Genomic DNA, 24,396 nt, shown 5'->3' with positions numbered 1-24,396 from the left:
ATTGCCCAAAAAAATGGGTAAGAGGTAGACAAGTGAGAAATCAAAAAACATTGTAAAAAGTCAAATAATTTCATTTCAGTGATAAAATAAGACAAATATTTAACAGTGTTTTGCAGTGTTATAACTAATATAACAAATAGCTAATAACTAGCACTAGCCCTGTTTGGGATTCATTTTCAACTTGCCTCAATCATGTCAATTCCATCATCTCAGCCATTACTTCATCCACAGTTTTTAATGCAAGACAGATCACATAAGAGCTACAGGCAGCAGTTTGTGAGCTTCTGTAACACATTCTGCTTACGTTTAAAATATTAAAAATCTTTAGAATCTGTAGTTTGGTCAGTGGTCTCCCAAGTCTTTCAAAGCAGATATCCTTAGAATATGTTCATCGCTTTATGCCACAGCCTTTTATGGCTGAAAACTGACGTTTGTTAACTGCTCAAATGACCAATAATTGTCACTTGAACTTGAAAGAGAAATTGCTGCTCATTTCACTTGAACATTTAAATCCTCCTGCTGGCTTTCATCCTGTTCGTAAAGGTTTCACCACTGCTTTGCGTCAATGGCCATAATGAACTGTCGCTATTTTTCAGCAACAAGGGAAGATTGGAGTGACATTCAACATTGGCACAGTGGACATCAGTGTGCAGGAGAGCAGCATCCCAGTGAATGACGGGAAGTATCACGTTGTCCGCTTCACCAGGAATGGCGGCAATGCTACGCTGCAGGTGGATAACTGGTCAATCAACGAGCACTTCCCAACAGGTACGACACTAATTCATCAATCTAATATAAAATGAATCAGCCCTTTTTTTTACTGTATACAGTATATGTTGGAAAGACAAAAGCAAAAAGGTCATGTCATTTTGGGTTAGCTGAGAAGGTTAGCAACATTATCACATTGAACTACTGCCTCTGATTTATTGTACAAGCATGGGCAGTTTGAGCTCGGTCAAAATTAATCTTGACCAACCTGTAACAAAGTGGGGAAATTATAATTTATAATGTGATTTTTTACTTATCACACACAGGTATCAGTAAGAAAAAACACTTTTTTTTCTTCATCCACTCACAATTTATAATTTCATAACCCTAGTCTTGAACAAAATGTAATAAATCTATTGTCCAATTGTATTTTAATATCAGTTTCATCTGGCCCCACCACTTATAATGAGTTATTTCTGTCTTGTTTGGTTATTTATAGATTTATTTTGCATCATGAATATTTTTTTTTAAAACAAACACTTTTATTGTGAAACTGAGTCATTGTGATATCATGATGGAATATTGTGATATGATTTAAAGTTCACATCGCCCACCCCAGCTGAACAGATGAAACCTGGACTTTTTAACCTGACCTGCCCCCTTCTAGATTCTCATTAGGTCATTTGAGTTTGAGACCCCTGCATGCTGCAGTTTACATTGGTAAAGTGGTTCTTGTCACTTTAGTCACAAGAATTAGAATTCAATGAGACTGAGTGAGGCCATAGTTCAAACTATATGCAGTACTAAAGTATATATATGCTAATTTGTGAGCCATTGAATGAGTTAAAAGTGTTGAAGTAGCATTACAGTCATGGTTTATTTCTCACAGCAACCTCTTTAATCAGCACCCATGTGTGTAAAACTCCACAACATTTTAATGGTGAAGTTGCAGCTGAATATCCCTCACCTCACCCTTCCCTTCTAAGTGTGTCTGAGAAACTATGAAGCCTTAGCGTCAAAATGGCAGCCGACCTAGCTCCTGATATGAAATTAAATTAAATTGTTTTCTTTGCAGGTCCCAAATCTGCAAATCTGACCAGTAAATACACTCAACAGCACACTTTTACATTCTATGTTTGTTTTTCAATTATATTCAGAGACGGGGTAAACCCTATTAAACCCTGTTAGTAGATGCCACAGATGCCCCAGATGACCTGACCTCTCTCTTAAACACTGGATTGATGCAAATCAAACTTTTGGTGTCCATGAAATCTTGCTAATTAAAAAAAAAACTGCATTGTCTGTTGTCTGTTGACAGTAGTTGGAAAGTTTTATTTGGGGAAGAAATTTGATATGAAATGTGTTTTTTTCTTTTCTAATTTGTTTTTTTGCAGAGTGATAGGGAAGAACATAAAATGATGGTGTAAAGTACAGGGAAGAGTTTGAGCCACACTTGAGCATATAAACCGCTCGCAGGCTGCGAGTGAGGATTTACTGCACCACCCAATACACCCCTAAAGGACAAATACAATTACCACTATCAGACACAATCTTGAACCCATATTAAACCTTTGGGGGGAGTTGCCGCTCAGTGCGGTGTGTGAGGGAGGCCGATAAGAAGCTGGGTGAGGCTTTGCCATCTAATCCCATGTGATTAAATGAAAACACTGCGGATGGTTTACTACAGTCATATTTCCATCATGCTGACAAAGCAAAGATCCCCTTCCCAGTGTCGGCGGAAAGAGGACGATAGCGAGAAGAAAGGAGAGACACACAGGAGGGTGTGTCCTTGGAATACGATGATGATGAAGTCTTCCTCCGTCCTGCCAGTATTAGAGTTTCCTTAATGACTTTTAAGACTGTAGATTATCCCACAGTATTAACTGTACCTTTTTAATGTACTTACTGTATTTAATCGACCCAAGGCATAAGCAAATCCCAAGATCACCAGAGGCAGCGGTCTGTGTGGAGAAAAATAATATAATTTTAACATAGAGATATCTAGATATCTTAAGATATATTTAGATATCAACAGTTATTTGGTTATATTTTGTAGTTGAAGACTCATTTAGTGCACATTTGCACCTCTGTTGTAAAAGTGACATCATTATTATTATTATTATTATTATAAAAGTATTGTCTTTTACTAGGCCTTCCTTCTTTTAAGTAACAACAGGTGGTGAGATGATGGTGCAGAAAGAGACTCCGCTGACACAGTGATGCTCTTTTCGATATCCCTGTTCTGCTTCTCTCTGAAAACTAAAGATGAGGATCTTAAACTAAAGTTTGCTTTAAGGATGTTACCACTTAAACCTTCAGATAAAATAACTTAAATCTGTTGTAAAAAAGAATTTTAAGGCACAGAGACTGGATGAGATGATGCTGATGCTGGTCTATAAATGTCTTCATAAATCTTTTCTTAAACTTTTAAGGGAACAACGACATTGAACGCTATCAAATGGCCAATAAGAAAATTCCTTTCAAATACACCAGACCAGTAGAAGAGTGGCTACAAGAGAAAGGTAATTTCAAACCAACACAACACTGGTATTATTATTATTATGATGTGGAAACATGTCTGTAATGACAAGGTCAAATGTAAGTCATCCTTTCTTTCTCTAAAAACACACAATTCAAGTGCAGTGTGTGGTTTCGGAGGTTTGACAGCAGTAAACCAAGTATCTATTTAACAAAGTGAATGTAAAGCCGCGCATGCAGCTGTAAAAGCAAACTCATGTTGTCTTCCAACTTGTAAATTAATCTAATAAATGAACTATTAAATTGTAAAATAAATAAAATAAATAATAACTTGACACATAAAATGAATGAGTTTAATTGATGAACTAAATAATGATCTCATTATCATGACATGTTGTGTTCTTGTTATGTAACTGGTTTGTATCCAAGTGCAAAGTGGTGGATTTTGGCTTCACATTGTGTGGGCATCTTTAAATTAAACAAATCTGTCACGTTACTGTGGACGTAGGAAATGACTGCTTACATGGCAGTAGTTCTGTTTATACTGACATGACTACTGTGACGTTTTATGTGTAAGCTTTCGAGTGTCAAGAACTTACAAAGACAATACAGTAGCTTACTATTAAAGTACAGTATATTGTATCTTGAATGTGCAAACTGTGGGAATTGTATAGGGAAAAGGTCAAAAGGTCAGGGAAACAATGAGATTGATAAACTAAAGTACTCCTGTAGGTCCGCCTCCAATGTCCAACTGTCCTGATGAGGGTTTTCAGATATAAATGACATTATTGAGGAATAGTTTCAGGCAGATAATCTTGTCATCCAACAGTTGGACAGCGCCAATGTTTTGATTAGGGCCAAGTGTTTCAGTGGAAGTTTAGGGGAACTGGAAATCTGAGCTCAACAGTTCATTTAAGGACAAGAAAGAATTCCACACACACAGGCTCATGTATAAGCATATACACAACACATTGAGTTGACAACCTTGTGACCCTTCCCTATATAATATTCCTACCAAAAAATACAAGTCATGTTTGACAACTTCATTGTATTCATGCTTTTTAAAACTATACACAAGTAAAGTAGTATTTTGTGACACTCCAAAAATCTCCTGCACATCCTGACCCAGGTTCTGGCAATTATTTTGTTAAGGGATATCGTGTTCTTTGTTTCAAATTGAATGCATCCTCTAAGTTAAAGTATGTATTTACACATTAAATTCACTTTTTTGAAATGTATTTCTTTATACACACAAAAAAATGCTTTCCCAAATGTTCAAATTTGTGGCACTGCCACAAACATAATAAATACTAAGACATTGTTTCCTCTGCTCTAGGACGGCAGCTGACAATATTCAACACACAGGCAAAAGTCGCAATCGGTGGCAGCGATCGCGGGCGGCCTTTTCAGGGCCAACTGTCTGGCCTTTACTATAATGGCCTCAAAGTGTTGAGCATGGCTGCTGAGGGTAACCCCAACATCAAGATTAACGGCAGTGTGAGGTTGGTAGGTGATGTGCCGAGTGTGGCGGGCTCAGCCAGGTCCACGGCCATGCCCCCAGAGCTGTCCACCACCTTCATCGAGACGACTACCATGATGTCCACCACCACCACACGGAAACACCGATCCCCCTCAACTGTACAGGTATTGAGTGCCTTTTATAAAAGCGGTAATAATGGTAATAATTAGGCATTTGAAAAAATACACTAAAAACAACTGTGCCTGCAGTCTATGGGAATTTGTGTCACAGGGTTGACATTCAAGTGGTTTAAGTCCAGAAAATACAGCTGCTTTTTCAGATGACGCTTATATTGTTCAGGCCTTTGCACAACCGAGGATTTTAATTGTTAATAAAACTGTAGCCAGTTATTTCTGTCCGGCTCTTTTTTATCCCAGGTCAGTGTTTTCGGTTCCACATAGCCAATCACAATTTTGGTTGTTGACAACCATTTATTAAAAATATTCAAACAAGCAAGTGCACAAAGCTTGGACTGTGGACAACACACAAGACCTTCCTTGAATCTTTAAACTGCCTGACAAACAGCCACGGTCTGTAGCCGAAGCGTAGTGTGAGTTGTACTAGCTTAAAGCTGCAGTAGGTCACTTTTTGTTGTTGTTGATGATGTTATTATTCTGCATGTTTATGGTCTTCATGACCATATACGGCATCTGTATGCTGTGTCCATCTAAAAATGGACTCTGGCAAGCAATGCTGTCAGACCTGAGGGGAGCGTCTGTGGTTCCATGGTGGCCCCACCCACATTTGCTCCCACTGGTTTCCTATGTTACTGAAACCATATGGGACCTGCATAATTTGCCCACTTCAAGCTCATGTCCACTGAGTACCCACGTCAGGTAGCCTGGAATGGGTAATGGTGTGCATGGTCTTGAAGTGGACAAACATGGGTGGGGCCATCATGGAAACTGAGGACAAACCCACTTGGGACCCATATTGTGAGCCCAAATACAACATTTATGGGGCCCACATGGACATGCAGGCTGGGCCACGCAGGGGCAGGCGGGTTTTTCGGGATTGTTTTTGATGATGTGCAAAGGCCTTTACCATCATCACAGGCTACCAATATAGCAAGCTAGCAGGTGGGTTTAAAGCTTTTACTAACACGGGTCGTGCTCACCCGCTAACGTATCTTGTATTTGTGTGTCTCCTTTGTGTTTATAACGACCTATGTGTTGCCCAAGAAGCACTCGGCAGATGAGATAGTGTCGTCCGCAGAGTGTTCGAGCGATGACGAAGACCTGGAGGAGTGCGAAACTAGCCACGCAGGTGGGTTTGGTTAGTTTTGTGCATTTGCTTGCTTTTCTTTGTGCTTTCACTCATCTGCACCAGAGGATCGAGAAATCCTCCAAGCATCACGCTCCCCCCCATGGTTAGCCAAAGTGTAACTTCAGTCAAAACAGCCAGTGTAGTGACAGCAAGCTGCACTACACATTATCCAACCCAAGGAAAAGCTGGATGATCACATGCACTGTCTAATACAGCAGTGATACAGCTCAGCTAATGTGCTGACACTGGAAGGTAATTCATAACATGAGCTACACTTGCACATGGGGTCGTTGGTTAACATGGTCACCAGTGCCCATCCAGATTTTGTCGGCTGGGAGGAATAATTAAGGTCGGTACACGTCATCAGTGCAGTACAAAATCTGAATGATGGTGAACCATGTTCACTACACTGATGCTGCATCGTGTTCGAGTCCACCGCTCTGGCCACTCACTGCTTTGCAAATGTTCCTTTATTTTTGAAATAGTACATATTTGACAGTATTAACAAAAAAAAAAAATAAAAAAAATGTTTACAGTGAATTAGGCAGCCTGTTGTCGCAACCACATTGATACATTTTTTATTTCTTTTTTTGTTTTCATTTGTGTTTTTTCTCCATAATTAGATCTTTGTGTTGGTACACGTGATAGAGAACAGATATCATTGAATTTCTGTGTACAAGCTTTTTTTTTATTTTCAGATCACACCTTTGCTTTCTTTTCTTTTCTTTTCTTTTTTACTCGTTATTCTGTTTATTTTTGTATTTAGGTATTAAGAAAAAAAAATTCTAAAAAAAATGTTCAAGCATTCTGACAACTCAAAGAATCACTTTGAAAGAATTTGGGAATTTCCATATTTCAGTAACATATCTGCACAAATATATAGACCAAGAGTTTCCTCCTGGTTTAATGTGGTTTAATTTTATGTTTTAAAAAAAAATACACAATTGATTTAAAATAGTATTAATTTTAATGCTCTTGTTGGTTATTATTTCTTTTCAATTCACTAAGACAGCTGTAATTAATGCTTCTATCAGATGTAAACGGCTGAATGAGACAAGTTATTAAAGAACACATTAAAGAGACAATAGAAAACTTAAATGAATATAATGCAGTCATGATGTAAGCTGAGTTTGTAGTCAACAATATTGCTGTGAAGAAGCGAACACGCTGTTATTTCACTGGCAGTACAGCTCTTCACAGTAACATCGAGTCACACGCTGGCTGAGGACGCTGGTGCCGCTCGGCTAAAACGAAGGCCATTCCCAAATTTTTTCAAAAAGAGAGCGAAAGGTGGTATAAATGGATTACAAGCTGTGCTGTGTAGCCTGAGATTCACACGGGGATTCGTGAAGAAAGACAAAGACAGGGCCCCTGTCATCCAGTCATGTGTTGACACAGAAATTCACGCCATTCTAACACCTAACATCACTTTGACGTTGACAGCGGCATGCTTTGTTTTGGAAGTTTTTCCTCTGTTGTTTTGGGAGTCACTGCTATATCCTGTTTAGGTTGTGTTTGTGTGGTGTTTTTCGGATTTCTATCGTCCATTCTTTTTTGTCATCGAGCCCGTCTAATCGCCAGTTACTCACAAACACGTTCTTGTATTAAGGCCTCGTGGCATGATGTTTTGGTTGTTTCCACATACTGGTCGGAAGTACGACACGTCTTTTGTTCCATAAAGACATCATTTTGTCCGAAAACAAATAAAAGGGTGAAAAATAAAAGTTGTTTTTTTTGCCATCAACTTTTTTATCCTAAACACAAAATGTTCCAAATGAAACAGTTGTTTTCTCCTCAATATTCAGTTTGGGTTTTCTGATTTTGAACATATTTCAGTGTGGATGGCAAAAAAAATACTACTACTTTATTTGGTAATAATTGATCAAGGGTCCGTTTGATTTATCTCCTTGCATGCTCTTTGACTCCACCCCCTCATATTCAGTCCACCTTGGTTGCTTTGTCTGCTCTTCATGTTTAAGTTTCGGCGGTCGTAGCGTCATGAAATCAGACTGAATGTCGCCCGGCGTCGTCTGCCCACACTGTATGTTTGTGTCAGTGTGGCTGTCGTGTGTCCCTGAGACAATATGGAGTGATTCTGTTCTCTGTAAATCTGTCATGTTCTCCTTTACTGCTCAGTGCATTTCATAAGATGGCAATAAATGACGGCATAAGGTGGCACAGGAAGTGATCTTATTTATGTCACAGCAGCAAAGACAGTAAAGGAAATTAGATTAATGAAAAAGTCCTACAAAAACCAGACTTTTAAACATGTTTGTGTGACTGAAATGTTATTGAATCAAACTTGGCAAACTAACACACTCAGATAATGCAGCAGGGAGCCAGACGAGTATTATTGCATGCATACCTACGACTGGCCTTCAAACTGGCCGCTCTTCAGTTCCTAACCCCCGGGCTTTCATTCAGAAATAATAATAATAGACACAGCAGCGGGAAAAACATGGTGAAAATCCAGGCCGGTATTTTTTTTTTGTTGTTTATGTTCTCTCAGCTTAAAAAAAGCTCATGGACAGTAGGAGTCAAACTCACTAAAGGCTCATTTATACTCCGTTTTCCTCCTTTTTACGTCCGTCCATCCCAAGCGGCAGTGCCAAGTACCATGGAGACCATTTATAGAGGTTATTCTATTCCGCATGATTGTCCCATTAATGGGGAATATTACTCATTAGTGTTGCCGATGAGAGAGATCGATGATGAGTCGCTCTCACAGCCCCTTGAGTCAAACATACAAGCAGAGCACCTGGCAGTCACTCACTGTTCTCTGGCCGCAGGGATAAGCCAGCAACTTCTGGCAGCCGTATTGACTTTCCTTAATCGTTTTCCTGACAAATTGGACTTTTAACTCTATACTGCCCCCACGATTTCCAGTGGTATTGCACTATTATATCCGCCATGGCTAACTTTACGCAAGTATGGACGAAAGGCTCCGTCCTAAGACGAGTGCATCGCCACCTAGTATGGTCCAAAGATAATTAGTTATTCATAGAAAACATCAACATTCACAGTGTGAAAGTGGCTCAGGTGGTGGTGACCACACAGCCTCTCTGTGTCAATTGACCCTCTGTCCACTCTCTGCCCAGAAAAAAAACAAAAAAAACAGACAGAGACTAATTGGTCCACAATTTGGAGCTTTATCAGTTTGCGGTATGTTTTCAAAACTGAGAGTAAGACTAAAAACGGAGATAAAACAGAGTGAATATTGGTTTTCTATTTATCAGGTGGACCACAAACAATACTATCGCGACATTAACTGCTGATTGCGATCAGAGGCACCGATGCCTCACAGTGGAACTGAATTATGACCTTATTAACAGTATGAGGCATCGGCCATGAAATAGTTAGATAGCCGAGACATTTAATACAGCTTCTCTGCCAATGTCATTACATTTTTGTTATCTGTTACGGTCAGTCACTCCAACTGGTTTCTGAGGGCCTTAGCATCCTTGACTTCGTGTTTTCCTATGATAACATGAGGTCAATGAGTTTGCCTCATTTTTTTAAAGTTTTGTCAATTAGATGATAGGAATCAGATAATTCAAGGCACTCCATTACCCTCAGATACTCTGTGAAAAGGTGGACTTTGAAAAGATTCGGTTGATATCGCACCTCTTCTGCACACAGCACTGGCGGATTGGGATTCTTCTAAAATCAGGAGTTAATAAAGGGCCATCATTTACACACAGTGGTAACAGGCACCACAATACAACATATTACATAGCGTTGGATGCCAGGAACATTCCTAAACACAGAAACACGGAGATGCACTTAAACACGGTGACTCATCACAAGTTAGCGTTACTGAATGTTAAAAAATGAACTTATGATTCAAGCAGTGAATCACACATTTAGCACAATGTCCTTGATCATTCCACACAGTTGTAAATAAATTCCTCGTCCGGATTCATTTCCACTCAAGTCAGACTTATGGAAGTTGCCATCTTATGGAATAAAATCTTTCCACCTACATGGGAAATAAACCATGTAGGTTGCATTAGACATAATCTTCAATCATATGTCGAAATGGGGTAACCGCTGGTATCCATAATTTCTAAATTCAGGGAACCTTTGTATATAAAACTGTGAAACAATTCCAAACCAATACTTTAGTACAGTGGTTCTCAAACTTTGTTGACCAAGTACCACCTGAGCGTTAAAATACAGTGGTGTAAACAGACCGAGCAAAATTCATATACAGACGTTTTACAGGAGGCAGATTTATGCCCAATAAGATAAATTGCTCTCTCATCCTCCTCCTCTTCCTCACATATACTTCACACACTGGTAGAGTGGAATTACTTTAAGATGGAGCGAGAGATAAGGCGACTCTAATTATCATTTGATTTAGTATCATTTCTTTGTTATTTGTTCCACTTTCTACGCACTCAGTAGAACAGTGTTTCTTATTTTGCTCCAAGCACCGCAGGAAGCTCACTGGTGGTACCCGGACCACAGTTTGAGAACCATGGCTTCAGCGTATTTGAATCCGACCCTTGAGAAGAAAATATAGCTTGTGGCCGTCAACATTATGGATATCAGCTTTGAGCTTGTCGTTCGACTCTACGTCGTACTTTCTTTTAATTCTGAACAAAACTACATTCCATGTCTAGTACACGACATGCAACTATGAACATAAGTTTGTTTTATGCTTTATTTCTTTCCGTCCTTTTTTTTTTCCTTCTTTTTCTTTTCTCTTCCACCTCCTTCACCACCATCACTTAAACTTGAGCTGTGTCCCAATTGCACACTGCACATAGAATTGAACAAGGGTTTTATGAACGAATACATCTGAGGAGTGTGGCCATAATTCTAGACTGTATATACAAAGTGGACTTTGTCTCCTGTTTGCAGAGTGAGTCTAAACAGGAAGTAACAATTTATTGAACAGCCACCAGGGGGGGTGGCTCATTATGAACTGTTCTCCTGAGGAGTTAATGGTCTCAACCACTAGTTTCAGATGTTCTCCTGTAGAACATGATGTCTATTTTGTAAATTCCCAATTATAGAAGTGCAAATTGCAAACCTTGAGGCGCCAAAATGGGCGTGAGTTCACTTTTTATACACAGTCTGTGCTGATAATGGATATTGTGTCACATTGCAACGGGCAACCAAAGTATATGTAGAGAACTGGCCATAGCTTCACCAGGTTGCAGTTTGACTGATGTCTACCTGCATGCATGTCTCATCATATGTTGGTTTTTGCCAGTACAAACTGTTACCATTGGTTTATAGTAAGGGATTGGGACACAGTGTCCGTCTCCTATTTTTTTTCGAAACATCGGTTCAGTCTTACCTGCCCTCAGTTTGCTGTGTTGTTTCTTTTATTTTCTACTTTCCCTAAATGCAACTTACTTTAAGCATGCATCAACATCCTGCAGTACGACTAAAACGAAACCAAAAATGAGTAATAACCCCTTCTCAGCCAGTACCGTCTCCCCTCTGATGTACACCCAGACTGCACGGCCGGTTCATGTTTAAAGACTAACATTAGCAGATAGATTTGTCATCAAGAAGCACATGAGAGAGGAGCCCGTCCTCGCGTCGAGTGCCTCTCTCAGCGGTGTCTGTTTTCTATTGTGTGCATCTGGTTGTAGTGTGTGCAAAACAATCTTTAAATGGCTTTGTTCTTTCATCTTAACATATATCATTTGGTAGCTTTACCTGGTCATATTTTCTACATTTTTCCAATTGATCACTGGCATTTTGGTTCTGATTATGGTTTTTTGGCTTCTTCAAATATGTTTGGTTTGTTTTTTTGTCAATCAGATTAACATTCAAACAGACAGTGTGAACTATATATTTTTTTTTGATATAATTTGACTTGATGTGATTTGGAACTACTTCAGTGACTATCTTGTGTGTTTTATTTGGTATTTAATTCTTCATTGGCAAGTACTGGATTGAAAGAGTGCAATGTTTAAACAGCTGTGCGATGAAAGTGAATGCTGGCGTCTTTGTAATCATGGAAAGCAAAAACCCGCAAACTATTCTGTGAAGCAGTTCTAGATCCACACTTTTCACATACGGTATCGTCCATTCTTGTCCGATTTTTCTTTTTCAATCTATTTTGACAAAACAAATTCATTCTTATTGCATAATGATATTTTGACTGTAAGACAAAAAACAAATGAATTGCATGGCTAAGAAGTTGCAGTTTAGGGTTTGTCAGATTTGTCAGTGTTAGATTTCTTCTGTTCTTTTCTGTAGATGGGCATGAATATTGCTCATTGTTTGTATATCCCCATCCCTTCCTTACAGCCAACAGCTCTAATGCCGCCCGACCGCTTCGTACTGCCTTTACATGGACATGGCAACTGACTTACACTGTCACCCTCATCACCCTCATTTCCTATGTAGTGTGTTCATAGGTCCCGCCCCCTTCTTCACCTTCTCCCTTGTCTTTAGAGATGTTAAAATATGAAGTCATCCATCCATTCTACTCTAAAGAACAAATGGCAATTAAGCAAAAATATGGATAGATTTTAGATAATATTGAAGTCTATTGCAAAAATGATAAAAGAAATGTAGATACACATTTTTTTTGTAAAAGGAAATTATTTACCAGGAAAAAAGAAAAACATTGGAAAAAAAAAACAAAACAGAATTATGGTGTTTATTTTTTATGTTATGTGGTGTGGATGTATGTGTTGTTGCCTCCCTGTACCGTCATGTTTTAAGATAGAAGACACTCAATGGCTAAAAATTATATTTAATGGTACCAAGTGGCTATCCAACATTCTTACACAACCTTTCCTTTGTAAATCCTTTTCTCCACGCCTAAATCATGCGGGCAATTTGTTGATGTAAGTTGACGCTATATATCCTACGAATGTGTTTTGGCGTGTCGGTGAATTGTTTTCCCTTAAAGATGCAGTTTGTGAAATGAGAGGAGTGGAATGTATCCGAATGTATTTCACACTCAAGTCAGTGGCAATAACGGCTCGTGGTCAAACACTAAAGTAATAAATAACAGTCAAATATGCCATTAAATGTACTGTACAATTAGGATTAAATGTACTTGCAAATGAGGGGCTCTCATTTAAAAATATAGCCTTAGGTCAAATTTGACATCTGTCCTCATAGAACAACCACGGGACTTCCTGTAACAATAAAATACACTTAAAATGTAATATTGCTGATGAATGAATTCCATTTATTTCCAAGTATTTAATGGCATATCACTTTCAAAATATTGAGTAATTACTTTATTACTTAATACCGTATGCATAAATTTAGACTCTTTATTGAACCATTTGATTTATTTATGACCTTCATTTACTATTCAGCCACATGTGTTTGTAGCTATTGCAGATTTACAGTTCATAATACTCTCAGTAATGTACAACAGCTGAGAATCATTGTCGCGGCCAACACTTTTCTCATATTTCAAACTGCATCTGTGATCAAGCTGTGGACCCTGACGACTGAATCTTTAAACATTTATCACTGTGTCTTTTATTGTTTGAAATGATATTATAATAATAAAAATAACTTTTATTTCATAGTGTGCTCGTGAATGTGTCGTGGTATTTTGTTTGTGTCTGCATTGTACTCTTTTGTATTAGTTGTGTTTTTCAATGAACTGGAATAAGCATCAAAGATTCAGTATGCACAGACTTGATGGCAGTGGATGTTTGGTTTTTTTTTCCTTTTTTTATGTCAATGAAACTTGAATGTTCACTCCAATGACACCTGCTCGAGATCACATCTGGGATGAGTCAAACTTTTCCACAACCTTTTCTTAAATGGGCTTTTTTGTTCAAAGAGAGCCGTGACATTGGCTGACCCCTAGTGCAGTCATGATTCCTCCTTTAAACATTAAAGTACAGTAAAAAATCATTTTTACTTTATGCAGAAGTAACAACCCAAAACTCACTTTATCTATTGTAATTATTTAGCTTCGCCACAGTGGCCGCATGCTAATTTATGTAAAAGACTGCAAATTAAGAACTTAACCGTTTTTGTATTGATAGAAATGACCAACAATTTAGTGAACTGTGTTGTTTTATGCAAATTCCCAGCTGTTGGACCGCAATGTGCTTCCGAACTAGTTCGGCTTTCATGAGAGGAATTTTAAAATAATTTTAGCCGCACGGCGAATAAAAACTATCCCAGAAAATCAAACAAACAAAACCATACAGTCAAGTACATGTACATACCTCATTCCCACAGGTCAAAAAATGTGTTTATGTTTGTAGCATCTCTTACTTTTAAAAACTTGGGACAGCTGCTAATCTCAGTGTGAGCCGAGTGAACATTCAGGTGACTGCTTTACCATTGACATCAACACTGAAGTTATAGTTAAACAAATGTTTCTTGGTCATTGAGCTGCTCTACAAAATCAATGTTTAATACAAACTATGCAGAAAGTATGATTTTATTCTTTTTTAATTAAATCTACAAAGGTAAAGGTGTAGTCCTGGGAAAAGACCTGTGTTCAGTGATTTTGTTGCCCTTTCATGTACACATGAAATATCTGTGGCAATAATGTGGCAATTTTGACTTTATGTATAATTAATGGTATGCTACATTATTCTGACTTTATTCTCAAATTGCTTAAACATTTTCAAATCAATCCTGATCATTTTTTTTCCTCTTTAATAAAAAGGAAACGGTGATCTGTATCCAGATGGAGGGGAGTTTCCTCATTTTATTTTATTTTAATTTTTTTAAGTAAAGGTGGCTACATAGTCGACGCGTAGCCACACAAATCTCTCATTGAAACTGAACTCCAAAGGCCAAGCTCACCTTTACCCTCTTAAACAGCTTTGTGTCAGAAAATGTTTGTAGAACTATAACTAGAATTGTCTGTGTGACCTGTGAAAAGCAAGAGGTTTAAGATGATCTAAGAGTCCCAGAGGGGACTTTCCTCTGTCATATTGACACACCCCTATGAGGAAATAACCTGTTTTGAATAACACCTTTGACTTAATTCTTAGTTAATTATTCCAAAGTTAATTAAAAGGGATAACAATAAATGTCTTTTTCACTTAATCACTTTGAGGCTTTGTCCATGCTGATAATGTCATAGTTTTAAAAATCAGAAGTAGTCCTTGTGTCCACTATGCTCCGAAGTTTCCAAGCCACTAAAACGAAATCTGCTTTGTGTTAGCACAAGCGCACACATTGCTATGAACAAACATTTTCACCATTGACTGTTTTAAAATGAAAACAAGAGGGAAATGTACCTAAAGTGAGCATTGTTTAATACTCCTTCCCTTGATTTGCTCAACCCCAAAGACCTCTTAAACCTTTTGAAAATTGCATTAGAAATATTAAATAAATGTATTTGTATGCTTGTATGTTGATTTATCTTTTTTTCTTAAAGTCCTCATGACATCGATATCACAATTTTAATGCTTTAGTCATGTCTATGCTACTTTAAATGTCACCTACGTGCTCGTATAAAAACCTAATAATATCACTAGATCACTTTTATCACTTTTTCCAGTATTCCAGACAGAAGCTGTAGGAACAAACACAAACAACAGATATTGTCCGATTGCTAATGCTAACGCGACACCTACCTGTCCAGTTACAACAACGCTATCTTTAGCCAGTAGACTCCACAGGTGAACGTTTGTCACAAAGCCAGATTGTACATTTGTTTGCCTCCAGACTCTTGTAAACCTTCAGTGACTCTTGAAGTTAATCAAGAAGTTGAAGATGTCAGGATACTGCAGCTCTGGAATAACGTCGTCTCCGGCTGTTTCTAAACTCATTAAAAGGCAAGCCGGGGCATTATAGGGATCAGACATATTCACGATTTTGCGATATATCGGACGAGCTGTGTATCTGACAGGTTGAGTCCTGCACCAGTCCCCTTTCTGCGGCATCTCCGGCTGCCAATATGGCAGTTCATAGGGTCATGTGACAGTATGACGAGAGGATGCACACTCACTTACCTCCATCGCAGATCATCTCAAACTGAAATACTTAAATACATGGAGGCGGCTAGCGCCCCATGAGCCATGTCATGAGGACTTTAAATTAATGTGCTTGGGTTATTTCTTGGATTTCGGTTTGCCTGTTTGGTTTTTGTGATTAGATGTTTGTTCTTAAGTGTGTGTCATGAAATCCTTTGCTCCCTTCTAATCTGTGTGTCTCCAACCCCAGGAGCTGAGTTAGTCATCCCAGTACTTGAGGATCCATTAGCGCACCCCTCTGTAGCTGCACCCCTCTGTAGCTCCTCGTGCACCCTTCATTCCCACTCCCTCAACCCACCACCCACTCCTCACCATTAATGAGACCACCAAAGAGTCCCTGTCCAAGGCCACTGAGGCGGGGGTACCTTGCTTGTCGGACAGAGGCAGCGATGATTGTGATGATGATGGCTTGGTGATATCGGGGTATGGCTCTGGGGAAGCATTCAAGTCTAACCTGCCCCCTACTGATGATGAAGATTTTTACACGACCTTCTCCTTGGTAACAGATAAGACCTTGTCCACGTCAGGCTTTGAAGGTGGCTACAAAGCTCACACACCCAAGACTTTTAGACCAAACAAACCTTCAGTCTCCAGACGCAGTAGGACTACTGCTACCGCCATACTACTAACCGCCGACCAGAGCCGCACCACCGCCACCTCTGCCTCCGCCGCAACCTACCACAATGCTCCGGCCAAACAGCCGGCCGGCAAAATGAATAACCGCGAGCTAAAACCCCAGCCCGACCTAGTGTTGCTTCCATTGCCCACATCCTTTGAGGTAGACAGCACCAAGCTGAGGGGCACATTAATAACCTCCCCAATGTTCCGTAATATACCCACAGCACCCCCAACAGAGCCGGGCGTCAGGAGAGGTCCAGGGCCCTCGGAAGTGGTCCGTGAATCTAGCAGCACCACCGGGATGGTCATCGGAATAGTGGCAGCCGCTGCCCTGTGCATCCTCATCCTCCTGTATGCCATGTATAAGTACAGGAACAGGGATGAAGGCTCCTACCAGGTGGACGAGAGCAGGAACTACATAACCAACTCAGCTGTGCAGAGCAATGGCACGGTGATGAAGGACAAACAGCAGAGCTTGAAAGGCAGCAACAAGAAACAGAAAAATAAGGATAAGGAGTATTATGTGTGACTGTGAGACTTTTGCGAAGACGAGAGAATGACGGAAGAAAGAACTCCGAGAACATTTATTTATCAGTTTCCTTGTGAGGAGCTATGACAAATGATGGTATAACATGGAACTTGAATAATCCTATACTGTGCTGAGTAGTTGAACTGATGATATGTACTATAATATAAAGCACACTTACTATTGTAAGCATAAAGACAAGGCTAAATAGCAACTTTAGAGATCTCACTCTTCTGTCTGGTCAGAGACGTTATCAGCATATTTCGGTATATTTCACGGCTACAACATTCTCCCAAGTGACTTTTAGAGCTATGTGATTCTTGGCATTAAACAAAAAAAAAAAACTGTTTTGTATAATTGTTAATTGCAAAAGGCTCATAATCTTCTACATTTTCAGCATGTAAGCAACATGTAGTGATTTAAAATGAGGGCCAGGCACATAATCACTGTAAAAGTAAAAAAGAAAAAAAAGAAAAGAAAAGAAAAAAAAAAAGGACTGCCGTATCAGAATATGACAGATTTCTATGGTTTATACATACTACAAGTGTGGTGTCTTACATATTTTTGCTCTGAGCAAAAGAAAAAAAATGTCAAAAAGAAACAGAAAAAATAACTATTCCTGTGTATAAAATGAAATCACGATGGGCAGAAGCCATTCTGCTCTGGCATCTGATTCACCACGACTATTCTCATTGTGTGACTGACAGAGTGACTGTCCACTCTGCAGGAGGACGTGGCAGGTTCTGTTGGTAAGGAGCGACTGTACAATGCATGTCATCCTAATTCTGCAGTGAAGTACAGTAAAAGTCCAGTATGCCGTGTTCAACTTGGACCATGTTCTCTTTAATGCCAAAACAGTTCTTCATCATCAGATCTGAACTCATTCCCCTCTTCTAGAACCCTTCAAACTGTTACCCACGGGAAAAACAAAATCACTGTATCTCAAAGAAAAGGTCTATTGTTGGTGCACAGCCAGTGGTGGTTTTATCTTTTTGACAAACAGTATGTCGGTTCATTGCCTATCGTTCTCTTTTTCTATGGAGGTGACAGGAGGAAGACAAATGCAGTACTACAACTGTTATCAAATGTGTATACAAAAATAAATCAAAATGTTGAAAGTGTGAATTCTATCTACTGTCACAGTCAGCTGTGTCAAAAAAACAAGAAATTTGTTTACATATTTTATTACACACTAGCTGTTGTACTTTGTAGGTAGGAAATTGTACATATATCATGACAGTTGTAATTTTTTAGTACCTCTATTGTACAGACTGAACATATGGTTTATCAGCGTATTTGACATGATGAAATCTATCTAACTGTTGATTTACATGGAGAAAGACTTTAAATCAGAATGTGGAGAATCATATTGATATTCATAAAGAATAAAAATGTATTGTTAGCCTAGAGATCTAACCAGAGATGTTTCTAAAGTTGCATGAATATTTAACTACTTGCAGTTGTCCAACAAATACAAGGTGCCCTTCCTTCTGTATCATGGCTTTCTTGTTCTGGGTTACACTAGTGTTATTTATTTTTCAATAAAGAATAAAGTCAGAGTTATGACAAAGACAGAAAGTCAGAGGCTACAATGGATGAGGCTTAACAGTTTTTCTTAACTGGTGTTTTGACTGCTCACCTGGAATCATTGTCTAGTCACATCCCAGTTAAACGTCATGTTTTGACAGGATTTCATTGGCCATTTTTTATGTTTCCATTTTCTCTCATTGTTTATTTTAAAGCGGAAGTCTAGTCGGTTTTTCCACGGCGTAGAAATCTCTCCGCTGACACTCCCCCCCTCCCTTCCCCTCTCGTGGCCATGTGCATTTGTTTTCAACGGAGTCGGCGAACACAAGCCGTGGAGCCATGCCCATGCTGATGGAAGAACAGCCAACCACCCACCGAAAACAAATCAGCAACAGCTCATAAAAATGGTCGCACAGATGCATTTACAACAAATATCAAGGAAGTGCAATTAAACATAAATGCATAGAGAACAGGGAGTTTAAGTTTGGCATAGGTTTTGCATGTTTGTGTTTTGCACTTTTTTGCACTTTTCTCTGCTTCATTTTCACCGGCTCTGCCAAAATGAATGTCTAAAATATATCTGCAACCACGTGGTCTATTGGAATACTTTGGGTGTCATAGTAAAGGGAACACTTCCGACATTTGTTAAGCTGTGTAAATATCACTTACATGTGTTGCTGGTGAAGAGTAAGTGAAGATGGCACACAACAAAAATGAAAAAATAAATCAGGCTCGCCTTTAAAAAAGAAGAAGAAGAAGAAAAAGCACTTTCAGGATGTGTGTCCTTTTGGAATGATGCAGCTGCAGCTCTAAACTTCAATCAAATCACAGTACAATGTGTGAACATTATCTCCCCAAAGGTTGACTTTGATCAAGTGAAGCAAAACAAAATTAGAGAGGTTTTAGTACAGAAAGTACAGGCGAGGTCTCTTTTGGCACCATCTGTGCCGTTTGTATTTACTCATGTATAAAACTACTTTTTTTTTTTCATTTGTATATCACTATTAGTGTTCTATAAAACAATTGATAGCTTTGTTTCAAAGTTCAAATAGACTTCTATATTCACTTCAGTTCAATTCAATAAGAAATGTTATTTGTATAGCGCCAAATCGTAATACGCATTATCTCAAGGCACTGTACATACAACATCATGGAGAGCAGAGAAACCCAGAGGTGGGGGACAGTAAGGGGGGACAGGAAGGACAAGAGGGAGATGAGGTAGAGAGAGAAGAAAGAGACCAGGAGCAGATACACAACAATTGTATCAAGTCAGTGATGATATGTATGATAATAATAATAATAATAATAGTAGTAGCCTCGAAACTGGATCTGGATCCTGCAAACTGCAAGATGAGGACACAGAGAGAGAGAGAGAGAGGGGGGAAAGGAAGGAAAGACACAAACTAGGGAGAGAGAGCACAAGGTTAATGACATATAATAAAGTCATGTTCATACCCTGAGTGCGAGAGAGTGAGTGTGAGTGCACCACAGGAAATTCCCCCAGCAGTCTAGATCTATAGCAGCATAACGAAGAGATGTTCCAGGTTTTCCTGAGCCAGCTCTAACTATAAGCTTTATCAAAAAAGGAAGGTTTTAATTCTAACTTTAAATACAGAGAGAGTGTCTGCCTCCCGAACTGTTATTTGGAGCTTGTTCCACAGGAGAGGAGCCTGGTAACTGAAGGCTCTGCCTCCCATTCTGCTCTTACAGACTCTCGGAACCACCGAGTAAAGACTCTCGGTTTACAAGTAAACCAGTATTTTGGGACCTAAGGGATCTGCTTTGTACATGAGGAGGAGGATTTTAAATTGAATTCTAAACTGAACGGTGAGCCCGTATAGAGAAGCTAACACTGGAGTTATATGGTCTCTCTTTCTAGTTCCTAGGTTTTAACAGACTTGTTGGAACATCCGGATAATAAGGAGTTACAGTAATCTAATCGAGATGTTACAAATCATGAACTAGTTTTTCAGCGTCCTTTAAGGACAGAATGTTTCTAATTTGCATTATTTTCCGCAGGTGGAAGAAGGCTGTATTGTAAATGAGTTTTATGTGTGGATCAAATGACATATCCCGGTCAAAAATAACTAAATAAATAATATATATATATATATATATATATCCCATTCCAAAAGTGAACACCAGATGGCAGGACTGAGCTGCATCCCAATACGGAGGCCTGTAACTGGGTTTTATTCTTATTATATGAATTTCAAACATTTATTGTCGTCTTCATAGTCCTGGACATGGACAAGAACAAAGCATCACAACCCAAACTTTTTTCTCCCTTAAAGTGCTACAGCAAATCACCTGCCGCCATCTTGTCCTCTCCTTTGTGTCCTCTACTGTTAAATCAACTGTCCTCATGTCCTCCTTTAACTCCATCTTCAATGTCCTTTGTCCAATATAATCACTATCACTCCTCAACCTTGACTCATTTACTTTATCTCCAAACAGTTCAACCTGAGCTGTCTCTCAAATGTGCTTATTTCTAATCCTGTGGGGTAGACAGGATTAGAAATTAGCACTTTAACATTAAATATTATTGAATATGTGCACTTATCAGGACCAACAACTATGACATTTTCAAAGTCACTTAAATCATGTAGGTTTTCTATTCTGATGCTGAGTTTGAACTTCAGTTGGTCATCTTGACCAAGTCTTCATACTTATGAAGTTGCTGCCATGGATTGTGTCCATGTAAACAACAAGTAAACACAAGCCATGACTTAATGCTAGTGCTATGTTATTATTACATTCATTTTTGAAACATCCTCCAGTGTGAGTGACACAAAATCCGTCTTTGCATGCCTTCATATGCAAAAAAAAATTGCATCATTCTCGTTGTGAGCGCACCATTACACAGATGATCCAATCCAGGCAGGTCTGGTTTTGCTTTGCAATCTATGTTAGCAGCTGTCGAATAACCATAACGCATCATCAGTGGAGTCGAGAGAGGGAGAAGTGAACCGACATCAGAACACCAGTCTGTGTGTGTGGAGTATATTTGGACTTTTTTTTACACATTTTGGACAACTTACTATTCTATGACTTTTTTGGTGTCATTTTGGATGACATACAATACTATGACCTTTTTCTGGTGATATATGACAGCATATGACTTTTTTATGTGATTTTGGACAACATTTTTTGTGTCATTTTGGACGCCATACTATACTATGGCATTTTTAGGTGATTTTGGACAACATACTATACTATGACATTTTTGACTGGTTTTGTACGACATACTATACTATGACATTTTTGACTGATTTTGGACGAGATACTATACTATGACTTTTTTGACTGATTTTGGACGACATGCTGTACTATGACTTTTTTGACTGATTTTGGACGACATGCTGTACTATGACTTTTTTGACTGATTTTGGACGACATACTATACTATGACATTTTTAGGTGATTTTGGACGACATACTATACTATGACTTTTTTGACTGATTTTGGACGACATGCTATACTATGACTTTTTTGACTGATTTTGGACGACATGCTATACTATGACATTTTTGACTGATTTTGGACGACATACTATACTATGACATTTTTGACTGATTTTGTACGACATACTATACTATGACTTTTTTGACTGATTTTGGACGACATACTATACTATGACATTTTTGACTGATTTTGGACGACATACTATACTATGACATTTTTGACTGATTTTGTACGACATACTATACTATGACTTTTTTGACTGATTTTGGACGACATACTATACTATGACTTTTTTGACTGATTTTGGACGACATACTATACTATGACATTTTTGACTGGTTTTGTACGATATACTATACTATGACTTTTTTGACTGATTTTGGACGACATACTATACTATGACTTTTTTGACTGATTTTGGACGACATACTATACTATGACATTTTTAGGTGATTTTCGACGACATGCTATACTATGACTTTTTTGACTGATTTTGGACGACATACTATACTATGACATTTTTTACTGATTTTGGACGACATACTATACTATGACTTTTTTGACTGATTTTGGACGACATACTATACTATGACATTTTTGACTGGTTTTGTACGATATACTATACTATGACTTTTTTGACTGATTTTGGACGACATACTATACTATGACTTTTTTGACTGATTTTGGACGACATACTATACTATGACATTTTAGGTGATTTTGGACGACATGCTATACCATGACTTTTTTGACTGATTTTGGACGACATACTATACTATGACATTTTAGGTGATTTTCGACGACATGCTATACCATGACTTTTTTGACTGATTTTGGACGACATACTATACTATGCCTTTTTGACTGATTTTGGACGACATACTATACTATGACATTTTTAGGTGATTTTGGACGACATGCTATACTATGACTTTTTTGACTGATTTTGGACGACATACTATACTATGACTTTTTTTAATGATTTTGTACGACATACTATGACTTTTTTGACTGATTTTGGACGACATACTATACTATGACATTTTTGACTGATTTTGGACGACATACTATACTATGACTTTTTTGACTGATTTTGGACGACATACTATACTATGACATTTTTGACTGGTTTTGTACGATATACTATACTATGACTTTTTTGACTGATTTTGGACGACATACTATACTATGACATTTTAGGTGATTTTCGACGACATGCTATACCATGACTTTTTTGACTGATTTTGGACGACATACTATACTATGACATTTTTAGGTGATTTTCGACGACATGCTATACTATGACTTTTTTCACTGATTTTGGACGACATGCTATACTATGACTTTTTTGACTGATTTTGGACGACATACTATATTATGACATTTTTGACTGATTTTGTACGACATACTATACTATGACTTTTTTGACTGATTTTGGACGACATACTATACTATGACATTTTTGACTGGTTTTGTACGATATACTATACTATGACTTTTTTGACTGATTTTGTACGACATACATTACTATGACTTTTTTGACTGATTTTGGACGACATACTATACTATGACATTTTTGACTAGTTTTGTATGATATACTATACTATGACTTTTTTGACTGATTTTGGACGACATACTATACTATGACTTTTTTGACTGTTTTTGGACGACATACTATACTATGACGTTTTTGGGTGATTTTGGACGACATACTATACTATGACTTTTTTGACTGATTTTGGACGACATACTATACTATGCCTTTTTTGTCACATTTTGGACCACATACTAAACTATGACGTTTTTGACTGATTTTGAACGACATACTATACTATGACTTTTTTGAGTGATTTTGAACGACATACTATACTATGCCTTTTTTGTCACATTTTGGACGACATGCTATACTATGACTATTTTGACTGATAATTGTCTATGCTAACAGTTGGCTGAGTGGTTTGTGACACTTGCATTTAGAACAAACCCTTAAGGAACACTGGTTCGAACCCCACCACTATCAGATGACTAAAGACAAAGGTTGACAAGGTGTATTTACGATGACTTTATTGACAGATTTTGGACGACATACTATACTATGACATTTTTAGGTGATTTTGGACGACATGCTATACTATGACTTTTTTGACTGATTTTGGACGACATACTATACTATGACATTTTTGACTGATTTTGGACGACATACTATACTATGACTTTTTTGACTGATTTTGGACGACATACTATACTATGACTTTTTTGACTGATTTTGGACGACATACTATACTATGACATTTTTGACTGGTTTTGTATGATATACTATACTATGACTTTTTTGACTGATTTTGGAC

General features: G+C 38.2%; 1 protein-coding gene across 11 annotated transcripts in view; it reads left to right on the top strand.

Moving 5' to 3' along the window:
- nrxn3a (neurexin 3a) overlaps positions 1–17,693 on the top strand; it is a 144,389-nt gene extending 126,696 nt beyond the window's left edge. For 3 of the 11 annotated variants that reach the window (XM_058614638.1, XM_058614639.1, XM_058614636.1), the window contains 5 exons: positions 597–768; positions 3,141–3,230; positions 4,523–4,830; positions 5,887–5,971; positions 16,419–17,693. In XM_058614638.1, the coding sequence (XP_058470621.1) occupies positions 597–768; positions 3,141–3,230; positions 4,523–4,830; positions 5,887–5,971; positions 16,419–17,059 (1,296 nt within the window). In that variant the 3' untranslated portion in view covers positions 17,060–17,693. Of the gene's footprint in view, positions 1–596; positions 769–3,140; positions 3,231–4,522; positions 4,831–5,886; positions 5,972–12,244; positions 12,790–16,102; positions 16,260–16,418 lie in introns of those variants that run through there. The other 8 variants (XM_058614642.1, XM_058614641.1, XM_058614645.1 and 5 more) reach the window with 4 other exon arrangements.
- The last annotated feature ends 6,703 nt before the right edge of the window (positions 17,694–24,396 follow it).

Source organism: Solea solea, chromosome 18 (genome assembly GCF_958295425.1).
Source record: "Solea solea chromosome 18, fSolSol10.1, whole genome shotgun sequence".
In the NCBI taxonomy this organism is placed as follows: Eukaryota; Metazoa; Chordata; class Actinopteri; order Pleuronectiformes; family Soleidae; genus Solea; species Solea solea.
Note: the sequence above shows the minus strand (reverse complement) of the source record. Positions and strands in the feature narration are given on the sequence as shown.